This window comes from Mesoplodon mirus (assembly GCF_964341445.2).
Source record: "Mesoplodon mirus genome assembly, chromosome: 8".
Taxonomy (NCBI): domain Eukaryota; kingdom Metazoa; phylum Chordata; class Mammalia; order Artiodactyla; family Ziphiidae; genus Mesoplodon; species Mesoplodon mirus.
The window spans coordinates 7,597,196-7,623,948 of NC_138984.1; the positions used below are offsets into that span (position 1 = coordinate 7,597,196).

The window sequence follows — 26,753 nt, forward strand, 5'->3', positions numbered from 1 at the left end:
GCCTGTGCGACGGCGGAGGGCGGCAAGGCTGGGACCCTGGGGATGTGGCTCTCCGGCAAGGCTGGGACACCAGGGTATCAGCTGCAGTACAAGCTGCCTGGGCTTAAATCAGGGGAGGACTTTGTCCCTGCTGTAAAAGGCTCTGTGCCCCTCCCAGTGCCCGAAGCGGCCACACCCTGTCCCTGGTCCTGACCTATGACTTTAAGCCATGTTGCCAGAGGGAAGTGGAGGGGTGTGGCTGAGTGCACAGGGGTCCTGAAGGAAGCAGGTCCTTCCCTCACAGGATGGTCCCCACCTGGCTCTTCAGGGTGGGGTGGGGATTAGGGGGCAGAGGCCCTTTGCCTGAGGACCATCCGCAAGGGCCTGACGGGGGCCACTCCCATCTCTCTGCTCACCAAGTCCTGTGGGAGAACCATCTCTCCTTCATTCACCTCATGTGTTCAGTAGCTTCTGAAAGTCAGCATGGCCTGGTGTGGCTCTGGGTGCTGAGCGAGATGCGATTGGAAGCCCACAGCCAAGGCCAGGGGCTGGGGTTTGCCTTCCTGATGCCCTGAGGCACAGAGACACGTGTGGGGGGTCTGGCTGCCCTGCCACCCACTCAGCTTCTCACCAGTCTTGGCCTGGGCAGGTGGAGGGGGCACGGGGCTGGTGGCGGGAGAGGAGGGGCCCTGGAGCCTGGGCCTAAGGTTCTCCTGCTGTGGAAAAGGGTACAGCTGGGTGATAGCAGAGTGGGGTCCTTGTGTGTGTCTCCAATTACTGAGGGCTGGGCTGGGCCAGCGTGTGTGTGTGTGTGTGTGTGTGTGTGTGTGTGTGTGTGTGTGTGTGTGTGTGTGTGTGTGTGTGTGTGTGTGTGTGTGTGTGTGTGTGTGTGTGTGTGTGTGTGTGTGTGTGTGTGTGTGTGTGTGTGTGTGTGTGTGTGTGTAAGGTGCCTGTAAAGGGCTGGCAGGGGTGGGATTAGTGCCCTGTAGCTGAGGTTGACCTCTGCTTCCTTGGACAGGTATGGAAGCCAGGGGTGAGGCTGTTCTCCCCACAGGCAAGGCACACTCACAGGCGTAGCTTCTGATAAGGAGCTAAGAGGTTTCAGTTGCCCCAGGCTGGGTTCAAAACATTCCTCCAATCCAGCAATCCCACTTCTGGGTATGTATCCCAATGAAAGCAGGATCTAGAAGAGGTATTTGTCACCCACGTTTGTAGCAGCAGTATTCACAGTGCCAAGAGGTGCAAGCAACTCAAGCGTCTGCCAGCAGATGAATGGATGAAGAAAGCATGATAAAGCTATACATTGAATATTATTCAGCCTTAAAAAGGAAGGGAAGTCTGACGCCTGCTACAACACGGATGAACCTTGAGGACACGATGCGCAGTGAAACAAGCCAGTCCCCAAGAGACAAACACTGTGTGATTCTACTTCACTAGGTGTCTCAAGTTGTCAAATGCATAGAAATAGAAATTTGGATGGCGGCTGCCAGGAGCTGGGAGGAGGGGGACCAGGGACTTGTGTAATGGATGCAGGCTTTCAGGTTTGCGAGATGACAAAGTTATGGAGACCTGTGGCCAACGATGTGAATATATTAACACTACTGACCTGGACACTTAAAAGTGGTCAAGATGGGAACTTTTATGTCATGTCTTTTACCACAATTAAGAAATTTTTTTCAAAGAAAACAACGTGTACCTCCCAGCCCCACCCACCCCAGTGGACCACGGTAGCCCCTCCCCATGTGGCCACCTCACTCCCTGAGTCAAAGTGCCCTGGCCCCCAGCATCCCCGTGCCCGGCCCCACTCCCCAGTGTGCCCTCCCCTCAGGCAGAGCTTCTGGGCTCTTCCTTTTTTAAAAAAAAAAAATTATTTATTTGATTTACTTATTTTTGTTGCATTGGGTCTTCGTTGCTACTCGCGGGCTTTCTCTAGTTGCACCTAGTGGGGGCTACTCTTTGTTGCGGTGCGTGGGCTTCTCACTGCGGTGGCTTCTCTTGTTGCAGAGCACGGGCTCTAGGCGAGCAGGCTTCAGTAGTTGTGGCTCACGGGCTCAGTAGTTGTGGCACACGGGCTTAGTTGCTCCTTGGCACGTGGGATCTTCCCGGACCAGGGCTCGAACCCGTGTCCCCTGCGTTGGCAGGTGGATTCTTAACCACTGCGCCACGAGGGAAGTCCTCTCCTCCTCCCTTGACCTGCTCTTCCACCCGCTCACCACGCTGACCCAGGTGAAACTCTAGCTCTCGGAGGACATACCAGGTTAGGGGGCATCCTTCCTGGCCTCTGCGAGTTGCTTCCATAGCTGCCTCTGTCACCTGCATAGTCTTGTGCTCAGAAAATTCTTGGCTACAGGTCAGGAGAGACTAACTCCTGGGCAGGCCCTTAATTAATGAATCGGTTCCTTTGACCAGGCCGTAGGTTAAAGTTTTGTTACTCCAAGATTAATCTTTAGTCCAGTGAATTCCCAGTCCCCATTTTTTTTTTTTTTTTTTTTTTTTTTTTTGCGGTACGCGGGCCTCTCACTGTTGTGGCCTCTCCCGCTGCGGAGCACAGGCTCCGGACGCGCAGGCTCAGCGGCCATGGCTCACGGGCCCAGCCGCTCCGCGGCATGTGGGATCTTCCCGGACCGGGGCACGAACCCGTGTCCCCTGCATCGGCAGGCAGACTCCCAAGCACTGCGCCACCAGCGAAGCCCTTCCCAGTCCCCTTTTTTAATCTGAATTTTTGACGTAACTGTAGATGCACTTGTGGTGGTAAGAAATAATAGGGATCCCTTGTATGCTTCGTCCAATCTTCTCCAACGTTATAATTCACAGATTTTCACATTTCTCTTCAGATTCCCCCATTTTACATGTGCACATTTGTGATTGTGTACGTTCTGTACCATCTTATCACATGCGTGGGTTCATGTAAACACCAGCACAGTCAAGGTGCTGAGCAGCTCCAACCCCACCTGTTCCTTTATAGCCACCCCACCCCCTGTCCCTAATCCCTGTCCCCGTATTTCTAAAATCCTGTTATTTCAAATAAGTTACATGAGTGGAATCATACAGTCTCTGGGACTGGTCTTTTTCACTCAGGCTCATTCCCCGGAGATGCACCCGAGCTAGGATCAGCTGTTGACTCCTTTGTGCCACTGAGCAGTGTCCGGGGTGAGTGGACCCTGCAGCGTGTTTAACCATTCTCATGTGCAAGGACCTCTAGGCTGATTCCAGGTTTGGCTGTTATGAATAAAGCTGCCACGAATCTCCACGGACAGGTTTTTGCGTGAACGTTTCATTTCATTCCATTTCTCTGGGATGCGTGCCCAGGAGTGCACATGCTGGGTCACAGCGTTGTTGCATGTCTAGTGTTTTTTGTTTGTTTGTTTAAGAAAGCACATTCCCCTGCAGCCCCCCAACCAAAAGGATCTGCCTGTTTTGCAGAGGGGTTGCACCACAGAGAAACTGGGGATCCAGTTTCTCTGCGTTCACACCATCATTTGGTGTTGTCACTTTTTAATTTTAGCCATGCTAATAGGTATGGAGTACAAAGTTTCCTTTAATGCTTTTCTTATGATGAGATTAAGTGATCATCAGCTACCCCTCTTGGTTTCTTGTGCATTTTGTCCTGTGCCTGGGCAGGACCAGAGACCAAATATAAACCCCGTGTCTCTTGCAGTAAACAAAGGATGTTTGTCCATGTTCCCACCAGGGCACCTTGCCTCCCTCCTCTGGGCCTGAGTCACCTGACTGTGATGAGATGCTCTTACACTGTCCCCTGGGGCCCAGGGATGACAAGGCAGCAGGCAGCAGAGCTTTCTGCTCTGGAGTAAGAGATGACACCTCCAGTCCTGCACTCTGGGGTTACGGATACCTCGGGCCAGGGGATGGCCAGCTGCATGGAGCCTGCTCTCTGGGGGATGTTTGTCCTGGTCTCTCTGTTCTCTGGGAAGGAAGGTCTTGTCCTGTGGGGCCCCATCTAGAGCCCCAGCGCCCTCCACCGTTGTCCCCACTTACCACCCTTGGCTCTCTGGGCTGTGTCCCAGCCCCCAGCATGGTGGCCCCTGCAGGCACTGCCGGCAGCGGGCGGTGTGGGTGTGTGATGCTGAGCCCACTGCAGCACCAGCCGAGCCATGGGGGATGCCTTATGCCTGCCTCCTGCCCTCCCAGTCTCACGATGTCCCCTGGAGATGTAGTGACAGTCCTTCCACTCAGGGGAGAGCAGGGCAGCAGCTGGGAACAGAAAGGCTGTTGATCATCAATAGGCCACACCACCCCCACCCCCCCGGCCAGCACTTTGGGGAAATGGAGGCCTCCCTCTCTAGGGGCAAGTGCTCCCTGGGCCCTCGTCCCCAGCTCTCATTTCCGCTTCCCACCAGTCCTGTAGAGATGGTATGAACGTCCCCACTCGTGCTGGGATGAGGGAAGCCAACACGAGTTTTATTTTGCCCTCTTTTCCTTGGGGGCCACATGGAATCAGGGAGGTGTTGAGCCTCCTGAGGCCAACTGGGCATATGGCAGGGAGGTAGGAGGGCACGTGGTGAGCCCTGGGGCTGGGGAACGTCATCTCAGCCTAGTCCAGCCAGAGGGGCAGCGCCTGGCTGGTGTGGGATTCCTAATGAGGTCTTCCCCTCTGGACAGGCCTGCCCATGCAGTTCTGAGGCCCGGAGAGGAGGGCGGGCCACCCATCCCTCCTCCCAGCATGCCTGAGGAGGGCGGGCCACCCATCCCTCCTCCCAGCATGCCTGAGGCAAGGGCCATCAGGAAAGTTGGTCATAGGGAGGCCAGCATTGCTCACATAGCAATTAGGCACATCACAGCCCCTGAGCCACTGATGGCTCAGAAAGGAGCGCTCAGCGGAGAGCAGAAAGGTCACGGCCCCAGGGTCACAGGCTCCTTTGGAGTTCTGTGGAAGTCAGCCGCCCAGAGTTCTCAGAGGTCACATGGAAGGTGAAGGTGCTTTAGAACCTGGCTCTGCCCTTCCCGAGTGGCAGATGGGAGTGGCTGGAGAACAGCCTCAGCCTCGGGAAGGGCCAGTCCTGGGGGGCCTGTGGAAGGAACCAGAGACAGCACGAACCCCAGGGCACCCAAGGGTCACACGGGGGGAAATGTCTGCAGAGATGTGTTCTGGACTCAGCAGAGCTGGAGGGCGCACATCGGGGTTCATCTGGGGACCCGAGGGATCATGCTTGCCCTCATGCTGGGAATCTCTCCACCTGCAGAAGGGTCAGCACTAGTTTTGGCATTTGGAGTTGGAGGGAGGTGGCCAAGCTGAAAGGAAGGCCCCAGAGGCAACTGTTAGTAGAGAGAACTCATGATACCGGCCTTGGGAAACAGGTCGGGAGGCGGGGCTGAGGTCTCAGAGGCTCTACGGGGCTCTCTGAGAGAGGCTGGCTAGAGAGGGTCTCAGAGACAAAAATCAGAAGCTCGGCGGCTGCTTGTCCTTTAAAGGAGACAACTTGATTCAGTTTAAAGTCTCTTGAGCAGCGACCGCATGTAAAGCATCCTGGAGGCCCAGATGAGCCCCTGCAGACCCAACCAGTACGAGGCCTCCTGTCTAGGAGGGTGCGGCAGGCCTCAACCCACTCATGCTCCCGGACACTGTCCCTGGCGGTCCAGTAGTTGGAACCCCTGGTCGAGGAACTAAGATCCCACAAGCTGCGAGGTGCAGCCAAAACAAAAACAAAAACAAAAACAAAAAACCCAAGAGCCTCCTGTAACTCAGGAGTGAAAATAATTTCACGTTTATTTTGTATCATAAGATCGAGGAGGACAATTTTATTCCAACGGTACCTTGTGTAGTTTGAAAATCTATTAAGGTAAAATATGCTAAAGGAGAGTTTTTGTTTCATGTTCTATTTTGCACTTCAGTTTCTGTTGCTTCTTCAATATTTGGCTGACTGCTTTCCAGAACTCAGCAAGGCACAATTTAAGAACGTTAAAGAATCAATGCAATTCGTGAACCTGGTTAAGTAAAATAACTTTTTAAGGCACTTCCCAGGTGGTCCAGTGGTTAAGACTCAGCACTTCCACTTCAGGGGGCACAGGTATGATCCCTGGTCGGGAAACTAAGATTCCACATGCTGCACGGTGTGGCCAAATAAATAAATAATAACTTTAAAAAGTGAAAGATTTAAATGTATTTCCCCCCTAAAGTGGCTTCCTACATATTAAAAATCCCCAAACCACAAAAACCCATAAAAAGACAAGGTTCAAAGAGATTACCCTGCCATACTAAGTTATGTGCAAGTGCTGAAGGCACCCTCCTCCATCTCCAGAGCCTTCTTTGTTGTGAAAGGCATCTTCCTCCTTCCATTCACCAGGCCTCAAATCTTTAATCTGCTTCAACACCTAACCCACACCCCCCAACTCCAAATAACCCTGAAATCCGGGATTCAGACCCACGAACTCCTCCAGGAAGGGCCTGAGGCTCAGCTCTTCTGCGGAGCCGCCACACCTGGGCTGGCAGCCTCACCTGCAGGCTGCTTCCTGCCTGGCTGGCACCTCACCCTGGATGCCCAAGCCTGGGCTCAGACACAGAATAAACAAGGCCCCTTAGGGGCTCCACTGAGGCAACCGGGACTCGTCACCCCCAAGACTGTTACCCGAGTCTTTAAGTAAAACACCTTAGGCAGCATTTTAGCTGAGTGGGAATATCAGGTCGTGTCAGCAGGAATTTTATCTTAGTTGCTGGAATAATGGGCTGTTTCATACACCCATTGCTGAGTGTACAAGAAGCCTTTTAAACCAATTGTAGATCCATTCCTGCTAAGCAAAAAGAAAGAAAAAAAGGGAAAAAATTTTTGTTTTTCGTTTTCGTTTTGATTTTTATCCAAGTTAGACATTAAGGTAGTTTAAAGTATTAAATAGATCCATAAGGTTTGTTACAATAAAACAAAACAGCAGGTTCCTGTCTCCCTCACTGCAGTTTCCCACCTCCAAGGCAACCATTTTCCCCCTCTTAGATTTTAATTTTGATACTTACCATTGTTTCTAAATCACATACTTCTTCATTTTTCAATTTTAAGCTATATTTATTGATATAGTCTATTGATATTCTGCATTTTATGGTTGTGTAATGAACCATCCCAAAATAAACTTAAACAACAGTAGTTTCTTTGATCACAAACTTGCAATTTGGGCAGGGCTTGAAGGGAACACCTTGTGTTTACTCCGGGACACTTTAGCCGGGGTGGCTGGACAGGACAAGGGGCCAGAACAGGTAGGGTCCTTGGAACCAAGTCCCCCTAAAACTAAGGTCCGCTGCCGAGTTTATGATGAATGTCTCTATCCAAAATTTTATTCCCTTTCTCGTCCTGTCCCTGTTCCCCTGAGGATTGAGAAGGATCAAAGAAAAGGGGGAACTGAAACTGAGCAGGACCCACGAGGCCTTTCTGGGTACAAAAGCTCCGCTGTGTCCCCCATCTCTTGTTTGTAGGAAAAAAGTCTCCTAGGCCTTCCCTGAGTTCCAAAGAACAGATACAAGTGGTTACTAATTAGAGAAGTGAGGGAATGCAAAACAGAGGAAAGCCATCAAGCAAGAAAAGTAAGAATAGCTTAGACAACAGAGTCATAGGACATCTAGTTCCTTCTCAAGGATTATACGTAACAACCTGACACAAATCTTTGAGGTGTTCTGCAGGAATGAAGACCCTCCCACCCAGGTGGAGGATGGTAACTACATACTGACCACAAGCACTTAGACCCCAGACTGGCTGGAACCACAAGGTTGATGCTTAAGATTCCTGAAATAACACCCGGACCACCAACCAAAGAGAAGAAAGTCCACAATCTGATCATGTACCTCCAAACCCTCACCCTGTGTTGCTGCCTTTAAAACCCCTTCCCTGAAAGCCATCAGGGAGCTTGGGTCTTTTGAGCATGAGTTGCCCTTTCTCCTTGGTTGGCACCTGAAAAAAACTTTACCACAACCAATGTCAGTAGATGGGCTTTGCTGATTGCTGGGGGAGGGCACCCAAGATCCCTTTGGTAACATCCTGAGGCTTCAGGAAGACTCCTATCTTGGTTGCAAAGGAAAGAAACCAAGTGTGAAGTAGCTTTAGGGGGAAGGGAATTGATGGAAAGCCTCCTCATGGTACGTGAACTACCACAAGGCAGAAAAGCCCACCACACGGAGGCGCCTCTGGGTCTCCTGGGGTGCGGGAAACCCGGTGCCTCCGAGGCTCTCGGTCTCCCTTCTCTGAGATGGCTTCCCTTCCTCCTGGTGTACACTGCTTCCTTCACGGTGACTTTCTGGAAACATGAGCTTCCATGTCTTGCAAACTACCATCCTGGGGAGACAGTGACACCCTCTCCCAGTTTTAGTTAGGATAGACCCGAGGAAAGAATGGGCCAGGTGCCCACCCCGGGTCCCATCAGAGATGTCGTGGTATAGAATGGTGGCTGCTGGGGACCCACGAAGGTGGGAGGGATGGGCTAGAAGCTGGGGAGCAGGTCCCATAAAGAGACAGGGCCCCTGGGAAAACAACCCCAGAGGCCCTTTGGCCCCGTTCACCGACCAAGCCCACTCCTGCCTTGGGGCCGTGCCCACAAGTAGCCCCGGGTGGTTCCTGGACGTCTCTGCCACCTATGCCCCCTCCTCAGCACTGCTTTTCCTCCGCTGCCATCAACACCGTCCCCACCACCTGCCACACTAGAAAGGCGACTTCCCCTCCTGACCATAAGCTCCCAGAGGACACGGCACATCGAAGGCACTCACTGCTGTTGATAAATGAGTGAAGGACAAAGGTCATATCGCGTCACAGCCCTGATGAGAATCCTCCCGGGGCTCTGATGGCCCACAGCACACAGGGCACGCTCTCTGGCTGCCCTAAGGGTCAGTGGGGATCTACCCCGTTCCTACCTCGCCAGCACCTCCTTGCCCGTCCTCTGGGCACCTCTGATCCTAGTGACCTCCACCCTTCACGGCTCATGTCAGGAATCTCCGAACCTCAGTTTCTTTGCCCACGTGGGCCGGCTGCGGGCACTTTCTTCTTCTGAGCACCCACCCTTCACGGCTGGGAACACACACCCCAGCCTCTGAACTTCGCTAGAACCTTGTCCTGCAGTGACATCATTTGTGTCTACGTCTCCCTCCCCCATGGCGACCGGAGGTGGCTCCTTGAGGACACGTGCAGGTGCTCCGGGACAGCTGAAGGAAAGACCACGGCTTCATTTTTGACAAGATTTGGGTCTCACCACCCCCTTTATCAACAGTCCCCTGAGCTAGGGGCCACAGGGGGCTGTCTCCCTCACTGGACCATGGACGTGTGTCTGGCCAGTGCCCTGCACGTGGGTGGTGTCAAGGACACCTGCTGACTGAGCAGATGCAGATGAAGGACGCAGCTGACGTTGGGGGGACAAGCACTGGGCCATTTGCTCTGAGCCCACAGGCAGGGCCTTTGGGGGAGGGCAGGTGCCTGAACCCTGGACCTGGCTGGGCAGAGTCTGGCTGTGTCACTTTGGCCAGAGACCTACCTCCTTTCTCGCTGCAGTTCCCCCTTCTGTCAAATGGGGTGGAGGTGCTGGGGCTGCTATGGTTCCCCCAGCTCTAGGGCCATCAGGGCGAGGCCAGCCTCTGCTTCCCCAGCAAGTCCAGGCAGCAACGGTCTTCCCTGCTGACCAAGCTGGCTACGATTTACCACGGTCTGGGGCGCTGGGGTCGTGAGGAAGGGTGTCCAGCCTGCGTCCATGCTGCCCGAGAGAGGGCCCAGCATGCTGACCCAACACCATCCTGAGGTCGCCCCTCCGTGGGGCTCTGCTCTGCCCTCAGCTCCCAGGCTCCATGGGAGGCCCTGGGGGACATTGCAAGGAGAGGGCGGCTGCTCCTCCTCAGAGGGTGGGCAGGTGAGAGGATGAAGACAGGGCTGAGATGTCTGGCCCTTGGGCTCGCACTGTCAGGCTGCCCAGGCTGCAGAAGCACCCAGAAACCTCTTCATCAAAATACCAAACCATTGGACCCTCACCATTTCCCTTCCAGATAGCTGGTTCTAGAAGGCTCTGGGGCAGGAGCAGAGAGGGAGTGGTGGCCTCTGGGATGTCTTGGGGGTGGCAGGATGGACAGACCGAAGGCTGGTCAAGGTGCTGGAGGAGGAGAGAAGGGAACTCAGGGCGGGCACAGTGACGTCTCTTTTGTCCCCCTCTGGCACCCGGCCCAGTGCTGGGGGGATGTGAGCCATGGCCGGCCGGTGGCCAAGACCAAGGCAGCCAGGCCCAGTCACCACTCCAGCCACGGCGAAGCCCTCCTACAAGGTTCTGCATTGAAGTTTTCTTTGAAGAAAATTAACTGAAATCAGATCAAGTGAGCTTGTTAATACCAACACCCCAGGAAACAGCCTGGTGGAACTGGGACCTTGGTCCCCATGGGGTTTTCACCCTAGTTTCTGGCAGCTCCTGGGGAAGCCAACCTGTGTTTCTCTAGTCTGCTGGGGAAACTAGAAGCACAGGCTTAGGTCAAACCAGCTGGAGAGAGAGCCGAGTGCGGTGGCCTCCCACCTCTGCCCCTGGGTCCCCAGGGATCACTTGGTGCTCAGGCAGGTATCAGGCAGTCGACTGGGCCAGGCCAGGGCCACCAGGAGCCCACCTGCCCCTCTCTGGTCAGGAAGGCCGGTCCGGGGGCCCCTTCCCTCGGGCAGGGCCAGGGCTCACTCTGCTCCCAGGCTCCCTTGCTGCTGCCAGGGCACAGGATCGGGACAGGAGACGCTGGGGTGCTGGCCCCCACTAAGGAAGGTGGACAGGGCCACTCAGAGCTCCGGCCTTGGAAGCTGGGGTGGGTGGCACAGGGCCCAAGCCCCCGTCCTGGGGCCATGGGTGGGGGGCGGGGCCAGCCAGCAGACAGGAAGTGCTGGGGTGGGGATGGACACAGCTACATGAGGCGTGGTGACGGGTGTGCCTGCCGTCTTGCATACTAATTCCGTTTCTAATCAGCCAGAATGAGGCGCTGGCATCAATCGGCCACAGGGCCAGCTCTGTGAATCATTCTGGAACTGCCGGGGAGGTTCCCAAGGGTGGCAACCCCGGCTCAGCTGTGAGGGGTGGAGCCCGGGCCAGGTCCCCTGTCCTGGGTCCAAGGGGCACCCCACTACCCTGGCCACCCCGGTGCCCCACATACCAGGCGGCACTCACACTTGATTTTATTCCATGACACTGATTTACTGCAAACCCCTGGTTTCCTGGGCACGGGAGGGCCGTGGGTAACCTGGCACAAGGGGCGCGGGTCTCCCAGGAGGACCAGGTCTAACTGTATGCTGCTGAGCACTGGCCAGGCCGCAGCCTTCCATCCAGCCCCACCCTCCCCCTCCAGTTTGAAAACCAAGCTGCACAAATAAAATAGAATGAAAAAATAAAAACAAAACCCTGAGTTGTTAAAAACCACATTAAGAATCCCCGTTGGTGCCCGAAGTTCCTATTCCTAACAGGAGTGGGGGAGGGGTGGGCCGGGCTGGCGGCTTCAGTCCTGCTCCTCCTCGAGGTCATGGCTGCCCTGCTCGTCCTGCCAGTCCAGGAGGCCCTCGGTGCCGGGTCGCTTCAGGATGGCGCTGTACTTGAGGGCCGTGGCCTCTGCCCGCAGCACCACCTCCACCAGGCTGAAGATGCTGACGACCTGAGGCACAGCAGAGCCCAGCAGGGGACGCGGGTGCCGGTGAGGGGGCGGCCCGGGGGGCTGTCCACCCAGCCAGGCCCCGGGGCCCCTCGCTCTGCCCTAGGCCTCTGCTGGCCCGCCTGTAAGCAGAGCTTGCTCAGGGCTGAGGCCGTGGGGTCCCGGTGTGAAGCAGTGGAGCCACGCACCGCTGTGGGCAATGCCTGCTGGGGCCGCTCAGCGCCAGGGAGAAACCCCTGGGGTCCGGGTCTGCTCTTTGAAGCGTGTCATAGGTAAAAACCTGTTTCCTTGGCTCGGAGGTCTATGGCGTTCATCAGATTCTCAAAAGGACGCCCGAAGTTAAGGGCCCTGCTTTAGGGAGGTAGGCAGAGGCCGCTGCCTCTCCCCAGGGTGGGTGATTCCGGGGAAGGAAGGTGCTGCCAGAAGGCTAGGCCCAAGGAGTGGTGGGGGGAGCCGCTGCCGGCCTTGCTGGGTAGAACCTGAAATCGCAGCCGGAGCCGGGAGTAGGGGGAGCCCGGGAGATGAGGCCTGGGGAGCGCGCCCAGGAAGCAGGAGGGGGCTCACCAAGAGTGGGCTGGAAGGGGACCCAGTGGCGCTCTGGAAAAGCTGCCCCACCCCCGGGTCTGACCTGCTGCGCCGGCCCCTGCTCCGCGTCCTCAGGCTCCCAGACAAGCGTGAGCTCCGGCTTCTTGCCCACCTTCTGGAAATGGTATGACCGCAGGGGCAGTGCCTGGGGGTGCACACACCTGCATCTCAGGACCCGGGCTCTAGGCGCCGCCTCTTAAACTCTGACCCTGCAAGGCCCCGAGTGCTTGGAAGCAGCCCCCCGCCTTGGCCCACCTCTGACTGGCCTCAGGGGAGCTCCCTGCCCTGCTGCCTGACAGTTGGCTGCTTGCCCTTTGATGGGGGATGGCCCGCACCCTCGCCTCTGGCCAGCTTCTGGGAGGCCTTGAGAGGCCACCTTCGCTGAGGGGCGGGGGCCGGGGGGCACCGGTGGCTCCACGTGTTATTCGGGGCAGGTGGTGGGTCTGTTCTGCCTCAGCAGGGACCGTCCCTGTACGGTTGGGGTGGACTGGGCACCTGAGGCCAGAGGGCTGCTGCTCCTACCGGCCCTGGGTCTGTTAGCACAGACTGAGGGCTGGGTTGTGAGCAGAGGCGATCTAGACCTGAACTCCATGCTGTTCAATGCACTTCAGGACGAGAGCCCGACTTGATTCCCGCTGGACTTCATTCTCTCTCCTGCTTTAATCCATTTCACTCATACCATGTTTATTCCACACTATGTACCGCGTTCTGCACACCCCAAAGTCCTCTGGGTGTTGGGAAATTCAAAGCCAAGGTCAGGGGCCAGGTGGTGACTCACTAACCACAAGGTCAGCTGGAACAGGTCCCTCAGGTGGCATTAGACTGGCACCAAGTACCCTTGGAAAGAACCTCGAATGAAGCACCCCCCCAGGGCAGGACCAAGGCAAGGGCTAGCCTCTTCCTTCTTTTCAGGGGATACAGCTTCCAGAGTGGCCAGGGACCATTCTCTCTGGTCTTTCCTTCCCCAATGTTCCCTTAAAAAATCTCCCAAAGCCTGCCTACCCTGCTTCCTATACTGGTTATGGATGGACCTGATCTCTGGTTGCTCAAGTCCTTGGGAAAGAGGCCCAAGCCTGACCCTTGGCCTGGATCCCTGATCCCAGGCAGGCGCGGCTGGCTGTCTCAGCAGGACCCATCGGGTGAACTTGGTGCCAGCACAACCCACAGCTGAGCGAGGGGCGCAGTGTCACTGCCCCACTGTGGACGGGGACAGCAAGGCCCTCGGCCTGGGCTCCCATCCTGCCTGCTTGTGTGTCTACCAAGGGCTGTCCCTGAGCCAAGACCCCATCAGATGCTGGGGAAACAGGGAGGAGACCCAGCAGTGGGAACAGGGACAGGCAGGTGGGAAGGGAATGTGCTAAGTGGACGCGGCCTGGTGCTCCCTCTGCCTGCCCAGAACACCCCTAACCTTGGCCCTGGCAGCCCCTGGTACTCACATTACAGTAGACGCGCTTCTGTACCCCGTAGCGCAGCACCAGCACGTCGAAGGCTTGGTTCAGGACGCCCATCACCATGGCTTCCGACTCCAGGGGGCCGCTCTCCTGCAGGGCAGGGCTCCAGCCAAGGCTCGGCCAGGGGATGCAGTTTCCTCCCAGGGCCCACCCCAGCTGCCAAAGGCCCTGGACTCCCGGAGCCCTCCCTGTGAGCAGGTGCCCTGGCGGGAAGGTGGGGTGGAGGGAAGGGGAGGGACGACAGGCTGGTGGCCTCACCTTGACCAGGATGGCAAAGAAGAGGCTGGTGCTGAGCTCCTGCACGCGCTTGGATGCCATGCGGCGGTCATTGCAGTGGTCAGCCTGTTTCTGCAGGGCATCGGGCTCCACATCTGGAAGCTCCCTGTAGCCTGGGCAGAGAGTGGTCGGGGGCTCACTGGCGGGTGCTCTGTGTGTGCCGGCCTTGGTGGGGTTCTGGGCAGCGTGGTGCCCCTGGCCCAGGTCAGATGGGGCCTGGGAGCTCCGTGCAGAGCTGAGGCCTCCCTGATGCCCAGCTTGGGAGGGCCGAGAAAGGGGGCTTGCCACGGCGAGGGCCCCCGAGCCCCTAGCATATGCTCACAGGGGACATTCTGGCACAGGCTCCCCTGCTGCTTGGGCTGCCTACCCCTTGGGGCCTTCACAGTCATGGCAGTGTGGCCTCTGGCCGCCGGGCACCCACTCTGGCTGGGGGGGGGAGTAGCCCTTAGCTGGGCACAGGCTGGCACCGCCCCCTGTGCCGCACCCCTTACCCAGCGTGGCAGCCAGGAGGCGATGCACCAAGACGTCAGCGAAGCGGCGGATGGGCGAGGTGAAGTGCGTGTAGAGCGGCACATTGAGGGCGTAGTGGCGGAACTGCGTCTCGTCCTGCAGCGCCCCCGAGCAGAAGTACAAGGCCATCTGGGGAGGTGGGGCAGACCTCAGAGCCTGGCCAGGCTGGGTGCGGGCTGGGTGTGCTCTGCGAGCCTGGGAGACTCAGAGCTTCACGAGGGGCAGTCTCGGGGGCGTGGACCCACCTGCCAGGCTGCGGGCAGCTGAGCAAAGCTGGGCAGGCCCGAAGACGTCAGGGGCTGTTCTGTGTGAGGGTACCCTTGGGGCTGCCATGAGACTGGGCGGAGCTGTGGGTGCCCTTGCCCCTCTCCTGCTGAAGGCAAGGGCAGGTCTTGCCCAGGGCCCCTCTGCCAATGACCGGAAGTGGAGTGGGCCAGGGGGAGAGGCTGTGGGTTTCTTGCTGGGAACCCTTAAGATGCTGAAGGGTCTCCTCCCTCAGAGCCCTGAGGGACCTGCCACCAAAGCCCTCGGGGAGGGGAGGGGAGGGGAGACTCTGGGCTGAAGTCAGAGGACAGCTGGGGAGGAGCTGGAACTCATCCTCCTCCACAGCCGGTCACTGCTGAGTTTTGTTTTGTTTTTTTTTTTTTGCGGTACGCGGGCCTCTCACTGTTGTGGCCTCTCCCGTTGCGGAGCACAGGCTCCGGACGCGCAGGCTCAGCGGCCATGGCTCACGGGCCCAGCCGCTCCGCGGCATGTGGGATCTTCCCAGACCGGGGCACGAACCCGCGTCCCCTGCATCGGCAGGCAGACTCTCAACCACTGTGCCATCAGGGAAGCCCCACTACTGAGTTTTAAGGGCTGTTACTGCCAGGAACCAGGAGGAAGGGATCGTTTCTGGTTTGCCCCCTCCCCAGGACAGGGCTGGAAGAGCTACACTGAAATGGCGAGCAGAAGAGAAAGCCCGTGGTCATGCCGGACCGGGAGCTGCAGGACTTCGCCAGGACACAAAGCCCAACACCACCATGTGGCCAGAACGGGAGGTAGGAGAGAAGGTCCAGGATGCCCTCCACCCAGAGCAAAACGGGCGCCTGGCTCTTCCTCTCTGGCCCTGGTGCAGCCTTTGGTCTTAGCCGACCTCCTGCCCTCTAGTCCTCACCCCTGCCCTCCTGAAGGCCACGCCTGCACCCCGCACCTCTGTGCCCCCAATACTCCACCTTTCACCAGCCAAGGGAGGCAGCGGTTGGCCAGTCCCCCAGCCTCAGCCCTTCTTGTCCCTGACAACCTGTCCTGAGACCAAGACCCAGAGCGCTGAGTTCAAAAGGCCCTCCTGCAGGGCAGGACTTAGGACTGTGGCCCAAGGAGAGACGCTGAGTTTCTCTAGGGGCCCAGCAAACAGCCTGGCCCGCGCAGTGCAGCTGTGCTGAGAGCCTTGGCCACGGGCCCTGAAGCCGCTTGCCCTGCGCTCCCCGAGTTCTCAGGGCTGGGAATCCAGGACCCGCGGCTGCCTGGGAGCAAGTGACCAGGTTCCTCTGCCAGGGCCAAAGTCACACCCTCGTGTGTTCGCTCCCTCCCTCCCTTGCCGCTTGCTCACCCTCACACCCTCCCGTGTGTTCGCACAAATGGACAGCCGGCTCCGGTTACTCTGTGTATGATGGCCTTGGAATCCAGGACGCAGCTGGTGGTGCCCTGCTCGGCTACCCAACTCTGCTTCCCTTCCAGCTCCTGCTGGGCCCTGGGTTACATCTCGGGTAAGTCACTGAGGGAGGGAGCAGCCTCCACTGTGAGCCATGTTTGGACCTTGTTCTCAGAAGTGGCCCAGTTCCCCAGACGAGCTGGGGTGAGGAGGGCAGAGGGCCCCAGGTCCCTTCCTGGGTGGCGAAGGCACCTCTGGGCAGCGTGGGATGGGTGAAGACCCAGAACTGGGACACAGACAGGGAACCAGGCACCACAGTCACTCTGGTCACTCCCTGACATCAGATCCCCAGGCAAGGGCTGGCCTCTGAGGTTACTGGCAGGCAAGGCCACGAGAAGTCCAGTCTTTTTCAGGCTCTGGGTGACTCAGGAGAGGACTCCTTTCCTTGGAGCTCCAGGGCTGGGTTGGCCTTAGAGGTGGATGGCTTCCAGAGGCTGGGAGCAGGGAACGGCAGCTCCATCGGACCTGTATGTGGTGTCAAGCCCAGTGACCAGAGACACACGCCCCCCTCTCCATGGGGGGTGCTTTACAGCCCTTGGTGCGGGACAGACATCGGTGACTGGGGGCAGGGTAACGGCAGCCAAACCCAAACAGACCTGGTGGTCCCATTCCTGGCAGAGCTGTGAGGTCTCAGAAAACAAGTCGGTTGTGACCCGCTGAGATGATCTGGTTCTTGGGAAACAGACTGAATCTGCCCAGGGACTGAGCCCCTGAACAATGGTCTATCACTGCTCTCAGGCCGGGCTGCGGCCCACCGCTGGACCCATTAGCATCCACAGCTCCTGCTGACCGGACAGTCCACGGGGGTGGCTCCTTCCCAAGATGCTCAGCCCCACAGCGGCTGAAGCACAGCCTCGGAGAGCTGCGACTGGCTGCCAGGAGCAAGCCCACCGTCTGCCTCCCAGGCTGCCGGCCTGTTCTCTAGCTGCAGACACAGCCTCACGGCCTGACTTACCCCTCTCCCGACCGGTTGGGACAGGGAGATTTCTCTGCCTGGGGCCCACAAGCCACAGTGGGGGCTAAGGACCGCCCCCCTGTGCAGGCTGCTCCAGGAGACCAATGTTCTCTCTCCCCTCCAGGGTCCCCATCTGAGCATGAGTTGCTGACCAGGCCCCATTCCCTTGCCCGAACTGGTCTGGTCTGTGGGGTCCGGGCCCTGGAGTCTTGGGACGTGCCCTGGCGTGGCTCCCCGCCTGCTGCCAGGAAAGAGCCCCAGAGGCCATGCAGGGGGGAGCAGGGCAGCGGGGCTTGTAACGTCTCCTCTAACTGAGCCCACAGGCAAGTCTGAGCAGGAGGCGGCACGTCAAGCTCAGGAGCCCAGGGACTGCCTGTGCTGGGTGTTGCCTGGGGGCATCCTCTCCAAACCTCCCCGAAGGTTCTCCGAGCCCGCGGAGGCATGGGTGCTCCAGGGAGAAGGCGGAGGATGGAGGCCTGGCCCTTCCTTACCTGCATGGGCCGGGAGCACATGTTGGTGAGCACCTCCTTCCGGGCCAGTGAGTACTTGTCATCTCCAAATGTCTCCATCAGACTTTTCTGGAAGGAACCCATGTGATACGCAGTCAGGCTTGGGGAGAGGCTCTGGGGCCCCATCACCCACTGATCATCTGGCCCTGGGGAGGAAAGGTCAGCCAAGGGGCCCAGCCCTGTTCAGATGGCCATGGGTGGGGTGCAGGGGGGTCAGCAGCCCCCAGACTGTGTCCCACACTGGGTCTGCCTCGGGGGTCCTGGCTTGAGATCAGTCCTTCCATGTCCAGCTGGCTGGCCTGGGTGGGCTGGTTTACCCCAGGCCTGGAGCACAGATGGAGACAGTCTCCCTCCTGTGGAATGAGAGCCGAGGCCATGGATTCCTGAGCCCCATGCTGCTCAGTTCCAGGTGGGGAGCATTTGATACCCCTTACCGTGAAAAACAGCCTCTGGCTTCCAATAATCCCAGCCCCTACTGAAGCCTCTGGGTCCGAGCCCGGCCCATCCCTGGCCACAGGACCCCTGCCCACCGCTGAGCCCTGAGGGGACTCCCTCGGTCTCCCGGGCTCCCCTCCAGGCCCTGTGAATTGCAGGCTTTGTCCCCAGGCCCTCCCCTCTCCCTTGGGGTGGGGGGGATATGGCTAAAGGGTAACGGACCCTGGTGGGATGCAGAGGCTGCTGAGCCTGGCTCCCAGGCCTTCTTCCTCCTTCCCTAAGCAGGGCCTCCCCGGCCCCTGTGCTCCCAGCACTCACATTGAGGGCCCCTGCAGAGCTGAAGTCCATGGGCAGCCCCATCTGGTCACAGAATTCCACCAGGTCATTGAGCATCTTGGTCTGGGGTGGGGGGTGCCGCCGTAGCAGGGCTCGCTCAGGAAAGGTGCAGTAGATCTTGCGGGCCACAGCCATGTTGGCCAAGAGCATGAACTCTTCTACAAGCCTGCAGAAGGGAGGGACCGTGGGGGTCATTCTTTACTGCTTCTCTGCTAGCTGGCTGTCTTGCGCCCTTGTCTCAGCTTCAAGATGCCCTCCCGGCATCCGATCTACTTTGTTCCTGCAGGTTGCTTTCCCCCTCATTCCTCAGCTCATGCCCCTCACTGCACTAACCAGTCTGTACTCTTCTCTGCTGATGTGTTAGCTCGTGCGCTGTGTCTCCTACGAGATGGGGATCCTGGAGAGCAGGGATGGTGCCTGTCTTATTCCCCGCCGTAGCCCTGGTACTTGGGACCTCACCTGACCCAGAGAAAGTACTCAGTCAAGATCTCTGCTGAATGACTAAGCTTCCCAGAACACTGGGGGGCATGTCCAGCTGTAAGAAAACACTATGCCCGGGCAGGCCATGAGAACCCAGAGGACTCTGCAGGGGGGGCGTGTAGAGGCAGGCGCGCAGACCCAGGGCCCCCCGTTCCCAGGAGTACGTGGCTTCTTTTCCCCCTGGAAAGATGAGTGTTTCTGAGGATGAACAGGAGAGTCACAGAGGGCAAGAGGAAAGCCGTGCATTTTGGGAAAAGACAAAGGCGTTGCTGAGGTGTTCAAACCACAGAGCCATCCTTTTAGGAGCCAACCCTCCAGTCCTTCTTCGCCCGAGTGTGATTAGGGTCCACGAGTGTGAATGGATGTGGCTCCAAGGCAGGCCAAGAGTCACAGGGAGCAGCAGGGACTGATGGGGGAGGGCAGAAGTGTGCCAAAGTGCAGGAGTCAGGCAGAGGGGGACGCTGCATCACAGCGCTGAGGTCAGCACCACCCTTAGCCCCCTGATCTGGGGCAGGAAGCCCATGTGCTGCTGTTCCGCCCAGGGTGCCCGCAGAGGACACGTGGATCAGGCACGTGTACGAGAGCTGAAGCCTCCAGGAAGGGGCGTGGGTGTGGGCTGGTGCCCTACGTGGGGAAAGCCTCCTCCCTTGGGGAGACTCTTGGGGCCTTGCCCAGCTTAGGGAGCCTCTTCCCAGCCTTTAATCTGAAGCTCTAGGTTGTATGTCAAGCCCATGCTTCTCCCCCAGAGGCAGGAGAGGTCAGGGAGGAAGCTCTGGCAAGCCTGGCAGCAGCTGGAGGCCCGAAATGAACGTCCCCTTCTAGAGGTGTGGGCAGTGCTTGGGGTTAGCCTCGTCCCCTCCCCAAGCTCTTGGGAAGAAACAGCCAGCGGGGGGACAAGAGCGTGAGTGGCAGAGCCCCGCCTTCCCCAGGCTGGGCCTCCAGGCTGAGGGGTGGCTCTGGTCTGCCGGGCTATCGCCCAGAGCACGCCTGTCTCCCTGCAAAGCCCACCCTATGAGGAAGAGGGGCTGTGGAATGCCCCAGGGCAGGCACCACCAGGACCAGGCCTGGACCTCGGGAGGAGGCCCACCCATGGCCTGCACTCCTAGCTCCTCCTGTGTGGGCACCGTGGTGGGCCGGCCCACAGCCTACCACCCACCATGGGGAAGGGCTTGGGTGAAGGACTGCAAGGGTCAGGTCTCAGTGGCCCTTCCGCCATGCAGGAGGCCTGTGTGTAGAATGAGTTTCTTCATTCCCCGCTGGGTTGCAGCAACAGTCTTTTAAGCGGCCATCCTGCCTCCCACCCCAAAACCTGTCCTTGAGCATATCACTTCCTGCTAAAAACCCTCGAGTTCATGTGCTGGAACCCGACCACCAAACCTCCTGAGCGAGGCCTCCATCCTAGCTCCAGCATGTTCTTGCTGCAGGACCCTGAACAAGTTACCGACCTTTTCTGTTCTATTTTCTTGAACGTAGAACAGGGATAATAATAGCACGTGCTTCACAGAGTGGTTGTGCAAACTAACAGGAGTAAAACACGTTTCAAGGGCAGACCCTGCGCCTGGCGTGACATCTGCCTCAAGACACGGGAGGTGCTGGGAATTCCCTGGCGGTCCAGTGGTTAAGACTCTGCACTTTCACTGCTGATGGCTTCGGTTCAATCCCTGGTCCTTGGGGAGCTAAGATCCTGCAAGCCGCGTGGCAGGGCCAAAAAAAAAAAAAAAAAAAAAAACAACCGGAAAAAAAGACACAGGAGGTGCTTTCCTCTCTCTTACCTTCCAGCTAAATGGCCAGCCTGGGGTCTCTTCGTGGTACTCTGTGATTTCCATCCCTGCCATTTGTCACCCTCCTTTGACCTTTCCATGTCTTCCCTGAAGGGCATCTCCATCCCTCCTGGGCACTTACTGCCTGATTAGATACCTGGCAACAAGGGTCAGCCTGTCTAGGGCCACCTCTGTCACAGTCTAGCACCATTTGACTCTTCACATTTGGTTTTCATATTTTGATCTTGTCAGCTCGAGAGGAGTCTCAAGTCCTGCTAGATTGATGTCTGACTTGATGTCTTGCCTGCTGTTGGTCAGATCCTGCAGAGCATCATCACGTAAATGCTTCAGATGCACAATTCAGCCATTCGTTTGTTGCCTACTCAGCACATGTGACCGTATGCCGGGCGGTTCCAGACTTGTCTCCCCATGCAGTCCCAGTATCACTGTGGGCCGGGGGCACACAGGCTGCTCCTTGGAGCCCTGCGGTCTAGTTCAGCTTCAGGCTTGGGCAAGGAGGGAGCACCTGTAACCTTGGGGCTGACCCTGGGCTGCGTTTTGCAAGCGTGGCCAGCAGGGGACAGCATGGCCCCATAGGAGGGTTGTGTGAGCTCAGGCTAGGGCAGGGCAAGCAGCAGAGCAGGGCTGGAGGGGCGGGGGCTCCAGCCTGGGCTCCGCCCTCTCTAACCTCACCTCCACCCCTTGGGTCAAAGGAACGGAATGTTCAGGGAGCCTCCTAATGAGGAGCTGTGCTCTTGCTCCTACTTCCTGCAGAGGCTCTCCCGCCTCAGGATCTCATATAAGGAGAACCCAGGCAAGGGACAGGAGGGTGGAGCTGATACCCGAAGCCCCAAGCAGTGATAACAGTCCTCAGTCAAGCTGCTTCTCCAGCGACCCCCAGTACAGTCCCAAGAGTCACCTGAGGCTGGTGAGAGAAAAGCAAGTGCGCTCCTGTTACCTTGAACGTCTTGCGAAGCTTTGGTCGCAGGGGCTGACCTTGGACAGGTCCCTTCGTATCTCTGGGGGCTCCACATCCCTGAGTGTCTCAGCCCGCCCCTCAGGACAGGGGGCGGGAGTTAAGAGGGCAGCCTCCCTCCAAGACAGTTCAGAGATACGGCCCATGTCTCCCAGAAAAATGTCAGTGTCACCTAACAGGGAGGTGGCACAGCAGTAAGCCCGATCCCTTGGTGTCCTAGGATAGCTGCAGGGACCGTCTCCCCACAACCTGTCCGCAAAGTCCTTCTTACACCCCCAGGTGGGGGGCGGGGCGGGTGCAAGCCTGTGGGCGGGAGAAAGCAGAGCAGGGCCCGGAGCCCGCGCCCGTCCGGCCCTGGGGTGCCTGGGAGGGTGCAGCAGCGATGGCGCAGGTCCCCCCACGCAGCGTGGCAACAGGAAGGCCAAGGGAAAGGCAAGCGATCAGCAGCCAGATTGCAATGAGTTCCGAATTCACCGTCAGCAACGGGGCCGGGCATCCGGAAGGGGAGCCGGGCTGGCCAGGACTGGGGCGTGGGTAGGTGGGTGTCGCTGCTCTCATCTGGGCCAGCAAAGGGGCCCGCTCCTCCGGGGCTCCACAGGTCCTCCTCACGGGTGAGTTCCCGGACGGGCCAGCAGGGGGCGCCCAGCATCTTCCTGCCGCAGGACCTGGGACGTGGCAGGAGCAGCTTAGAACCCAGCAACTTCTGGGCAGGAAGGAGCCTTACTTTATAAACTGCAGCCCTGCGGCCCAAGGTCCAGGGGTCTCTGGGCTCCCATTCAGTGTGTTTTTCCTTGGCCAAAGCCAGCTCTGGGGCTGAGGGTTTTGCTCAGTCAGGGAGAGTGAACAGCGCTCTGAGGGGAAGGCAGGCTGATTAGAAGCGGTGCTCCCACAGCTGACCGGGCAGCACGCACCCCTTCACCCTGATCTCCTCCTGCCTCTGAGGGGCAGAGCTGCATGCCCAGGCCCGCAGCCAGAGCTCAGAGATGCTCCAAGCTGTCCTGGGTGGTTAGGATGTCCTCTGAGAGCAAACTGCACATACCCACTGGGATGTGAAACCCAAGCGGGGATGGAGCCCCGTGCGCTGTCCTGGCCGCAGACTTGCTCCCTGGTCTGGGTACCTGCCCTGATCATAACCCAGCCCCTGCCCCAGCACGGCACAGGCATGTGCTCACTCCCCTCTGCAGGGGAGGGGGGTGGGCGCTGGATCTCAGCAACTGCCTGGCAACTGCTCTAAATAGGGCTCAGGAATGGCCACCAGCCAGGATCACCTTCCAGAACCGCAAGCCAAATCCTCAGAGCCGGGGCCTTGGTCTCAGGCCTGGCATCTGCTGAGCATCTGGAGCTCAGTGCCACCAGGGGCCCCATGACCCTGGAGGGCTGGGCCAGCTCTGCCGTGACAGACAGATGAAGGTCTAGCCAGGGGGCCGGGCCAGGATGCAAGCTCGGCAGCACTAACTCTGCAGCAGCCCACCTACCTGAGCTCTGGGCCTCCAGGTGCTGGAGGGAAGGCTTCTCATCCCAGGGAGGAGGTGAGCAAGCCTAGAGGCCTCAGAGTCCCTCGCCTGCTACGGCAGATGGCAGGTAAAGACCACAAGCAAGCTACACACAAGTACACACACTCCTCACGCAGCAGAGATGCCTTGTCTAGAATGGTGTGTGCCAGACTGTGTTAATGTTACTTACTTAACAAAAAAGTATATATATATATATGAAATGCTAGGGCCTTAATTCATGTGATTTTTTATTATAGGACATCCCTTTGCCTTTAAGATGCTACCATGCATCAGGATTTGGTGAGAAGGAGCTACTGGGATGCAGCACTTACTGCTCACTAATGGTTGAAGCTGTTTGTGTCACATCTTAAAGGATGATGTTTGGGAAAGGCTGCTCTACCTGACAGGGGTGAGACAGTGGCTAAAAGAGAAATGGGCTAAAATGTCTGCCTCTTCGGAGGAAGGCTGCCCATCCTTGTCCATGAAGAAACTGGGTGTGTCCGCGGCCACAGGAGGCCCTCTGGTTGGGCGGCTGGGTGTGTCCTATGGTGAGGCGCATGCTCCTCACGTGTCCTGGCCTACCTCCTTCCCTGCTGCAAGTGCACAGCCCGGGCAACTGGAGCAGAGGAGAGGTTCGTGGTTACCAGCTCAGCAGCTTGCCTTGAGCCCCAGCTCTGCCACTCGCTAGCTGTGTGATTTCAGATAAATTTCTTAACCTCTCTGAATCTCAATTTATTTACCTGAAAAAAATGGGCAAACGATAGACAAGTGCCTGGTCTTAAATAAATATTACATTATTATTATGCATACTGTGCAAGTGACTGGCCTGGGTGCCCCGACCCTAGGGTTAGGGCTGAATACAGCAAGATCCTAGACGCTTCCTGCCATAATGCCACCACCTCGGTCCAGGCTTCCATCTCTTAGCAACTGGCCTCCCTATTTCTAGCCACTCCCTGCTGTTTCAGTCTTCACACCCAGAGAGATGCTTTCTCTTCAAAGGCCAATCTGGATGGTCATGCCCCTCTCCTGCCTGAAGCCCTTCAGGGGCGACCACTGTCCTCAGGGCAGTTCCACCTCCTGGTAAAATGAGGTTTTCCAGGCCACCTCTTGTCATGTGCCTGGGTCACCTCGCCCTTCTCGCTGCCCCCCTAACCCTCACGCTCCAGTCATACTGAATTCTGTTTAAAAATATATTTATTTATTTATTATTTGGCTGCATCGGGTCTTAGCTGCAGCCCACAGGATCTTTTTCGTTGCGGCCTGCGGGCTTCTCTCTAATTGTGGCGTGTGGGCTCCTGAGTGCGCAAGTTTAGTCGCGCCCGGCATATGGGATCTTAGTTCCCCGACCAGGGATCAAACCTTCGTCCCCTGTGTTGGAAGGCGGATTCTTAACCACTGGACCACCAGGGAAGTCCCCATATTGAATTCTTGGGGCTCTTTCTTGCTTCTGTCCATTTGCACTGCTGTTCCCTTAGCCTGGAATCTTACACCAGTCTCCCCCCATCTCTTTTTCTCAGATGCCCCTTCCTCTGGGGAGGCAGCGTGAGGTGCCCACCTGGCTCCTATGTGCCTCCTGGGCATCCCATTCCTATCCCACCACAGCACTTAGCCCACACTGCTGTGATCACCCCTTTGATCGTAGGCTGTTATCTCCCCTCCTCACCCAGTGCCGCCTACCCTGGGCCCAGTGCGAGGCCTGGCACAGTGTAGATGCTCAATAAATCTGTGCACGATGAAGGACTCCCAGGATGGTGCACACTCGGAAGTTGAGAGGGCTGGGGCCCTGCCCCAAAGCCCCTTTTCTGCGTGGGCACACAGCCCTCACGCATATACTCCTGACCCCTAACACTTGCTGCTAGAGGTTGTTGAAACCATAAAGCTCTGCCTAAGAAGCTGACATCATTCCCAAGCACCGAGAAAGAAGCTACAGCCTTCCCCTGCTCTTTGCCCGTCCCCCGAGTTGACAGAGCACCTGTCCCCACTCACAGCAAGCTGGTGGCATTTGCCATTTTACCCAACTCCCCTACAGCCATTCGTTTGTTTGTTCACTTACTCAGCCTCAAACCTTTTCGGAGCTGCTGCTGTGGGTGGGTGCAGGGAGAGAGGGAAGAGACATCTATTAAGCACCTAGGTGCGGCCCATTAAGTCCTCCTGCAGCCTGGGAGGTGCTTCCACCCCTTTCTAATGTGTGGGGAAGCTTAAGGTGCAAAAAGGAAAGGTGATCAGGCCCAAGTCCCACACCTCATAACCAGCAGCTGGGTTCGCCACCAGTTTGTGTGACCTCGACACCCTGCTGCGTCTGCCATGTCCCGGGCCCAGGAGCCCCCAGCCTCGTGGGGGGGTGGATACACCCACAAACATAAGACCAATTTCAGGAGACGGCCAAGAGGAGGAAAACACTTCACATGAAAGGGATAAAAGAGTCAAGGTGTGGACGAGGGAAAAACATGCATCAGCCATATTCGGAAAATAAGGAATCAAGGGAAGAGGGAGGAGGGCTACAAGGTGAGGGCGGGGATGGCCCTCTGGGGCCTGAGGAGCCAGACTCCTGGATGGGGGCTGCACGGGGGAGCTGGGGGAGGCTGCTGAATGAGGACGGCCGTGAAAGGGAAGCACACGGTGGCAGCGGGACACAGGGACCAGAGGCCCGGCACAGTCAGGGGGTAGGTGACGAATCTGAGGGCTTGCAGGCCGCAGCCAGAGGCAACAAGAAAGGCCAGGGCAGGCCCGAGTTTGGAGCTGCACACAAGGTGAGGCTCTGGGAGCGGAGGGGAGGGGCCTCAGAGGGTGACGAGGTGGCCCAGAAGCCCACATGGCCTAAGAGGGAGCCAGCTCCAGCGGGGCAGTTGTGCCCCGTGCAGACCCTGAGCTGAGGAGGAGGAGGGCCTTGGAGAGGACCACCGGACTCGGCAAGGAGGAGCCTGTGGCTATGGCCCTGAGGGTGGGCGAGTTGGTTCCGAAGACCAAAGATTCAAGGGTGAGGGAGGCGGTCCAGTGGGGACTCCTCTCAATACGTTTGTTGGTGAAAGAGGTAATAGTTTGAGGAGAGGGTGAGAAGGGCCTCTGTACTGTTTTCTGATTGCTGTTTTAAGTTCCCAAAACATCTGACTATGTTTTCAGAGGCAAAGGAGTAATGGGGAAGAACCTGGGGGTGAGTACCAGACCAACCAACCATCCGGCAGGAAGCGGCTACCCAGGGAAGAGGCTATGTATCCTCGCAGCTGTGAGCTCCCAGCAGGGAAGGCTGGCCCAAGAGGTTTGGGTGGAGAGGAGGAGGCTTGTCTGGGCCTCCCGCTGCTGAAGGAGGACCCCAGGGGAGACCGTGTGTGATGAGCACGCAGGTAACCGCGGAGCATCACCTGAAGCACTGTCCCTAAAACTGTCTTCTCAAGTCCACAGGGCACAGGAGAGAAAAGAAGGGCCCATACCCGTCAGGTCAAGAGAGGCCCCTTGAATACGGCCTAGGGACAGGGCAGCCTCCGTGGGCCGACCCAGGGTTGGGGCAGGCACAGTCCAGGCTGAGGTCAGCGCTGGGCTGGCCAAGCCAAGCGGGCTACGCTGCGCTCCCACAGAACTCCCAGAGACGACGGATGAGGCTGGCACCGGCAGCGGGGTCTTGGCCCAGCGCGGTGCCGACAGGCAGGGCCCCGGCCCTTGGCCCCCCCACTCCCCTGCACCTACACTCTCAACCCTGCCTGGCCAGAGGGGCTGAGCCTCCAAGGATGTTCCGTCTCCAG

General features: G+C 57.9%; 1 protein-coding gene across 3 annotated transcripts in view; it reads right to left on the reverse strand.

The window, feature by feature from the left end:
- Positions 1–10,796: 10,796 nt before the first annotated feature.
- DIS3L2 (DIS3 like 3'-5' exoribonuclease 2) overlaps positions 10,797–26,753 on the reverse strand; it is a 375,371-nt gene continuing 359,414 nt past the window's right edge. For 2 of the 3 annotated variants that reach the window (XM_082631000.1, XM_082631001.1), the window contains 7 exons: positions 18,290–18,473; positions 17,519–17,605; positions 14,361–14,508; positions 13,852–13,982; positions 13,579–13,683; positions 12,186–12,287; positions 10,797–11,560 (listed from right to left, as the gene is read on the reverse strand). In XM_082631000.1, the coding sequence (XP_082487126.1) occupies positions 11,408–11,560; positions 12,186–12,287; positions 13,579–13,683; positions 13,852–13,982; positions 14,361–14,508; positions 17,519–17,605; positions 18,290–18,473 (910 nt within the window). In that variant the 3' untranslated portion in view covers positions 10,797–11,407. Of the gene's footprint in view, positions 11,561–12,185; positions 12,288–13,578; positions 13,684–13,851; positions 13,983–14,360; positions 14,509–17,518; positions 17,606–18,289; positions 18,474–21,997; positions 22,189–26,753 lie in introns of those variants that run through there. The other variant, XM_082631002.1, reaches the window with a different exon arrangement.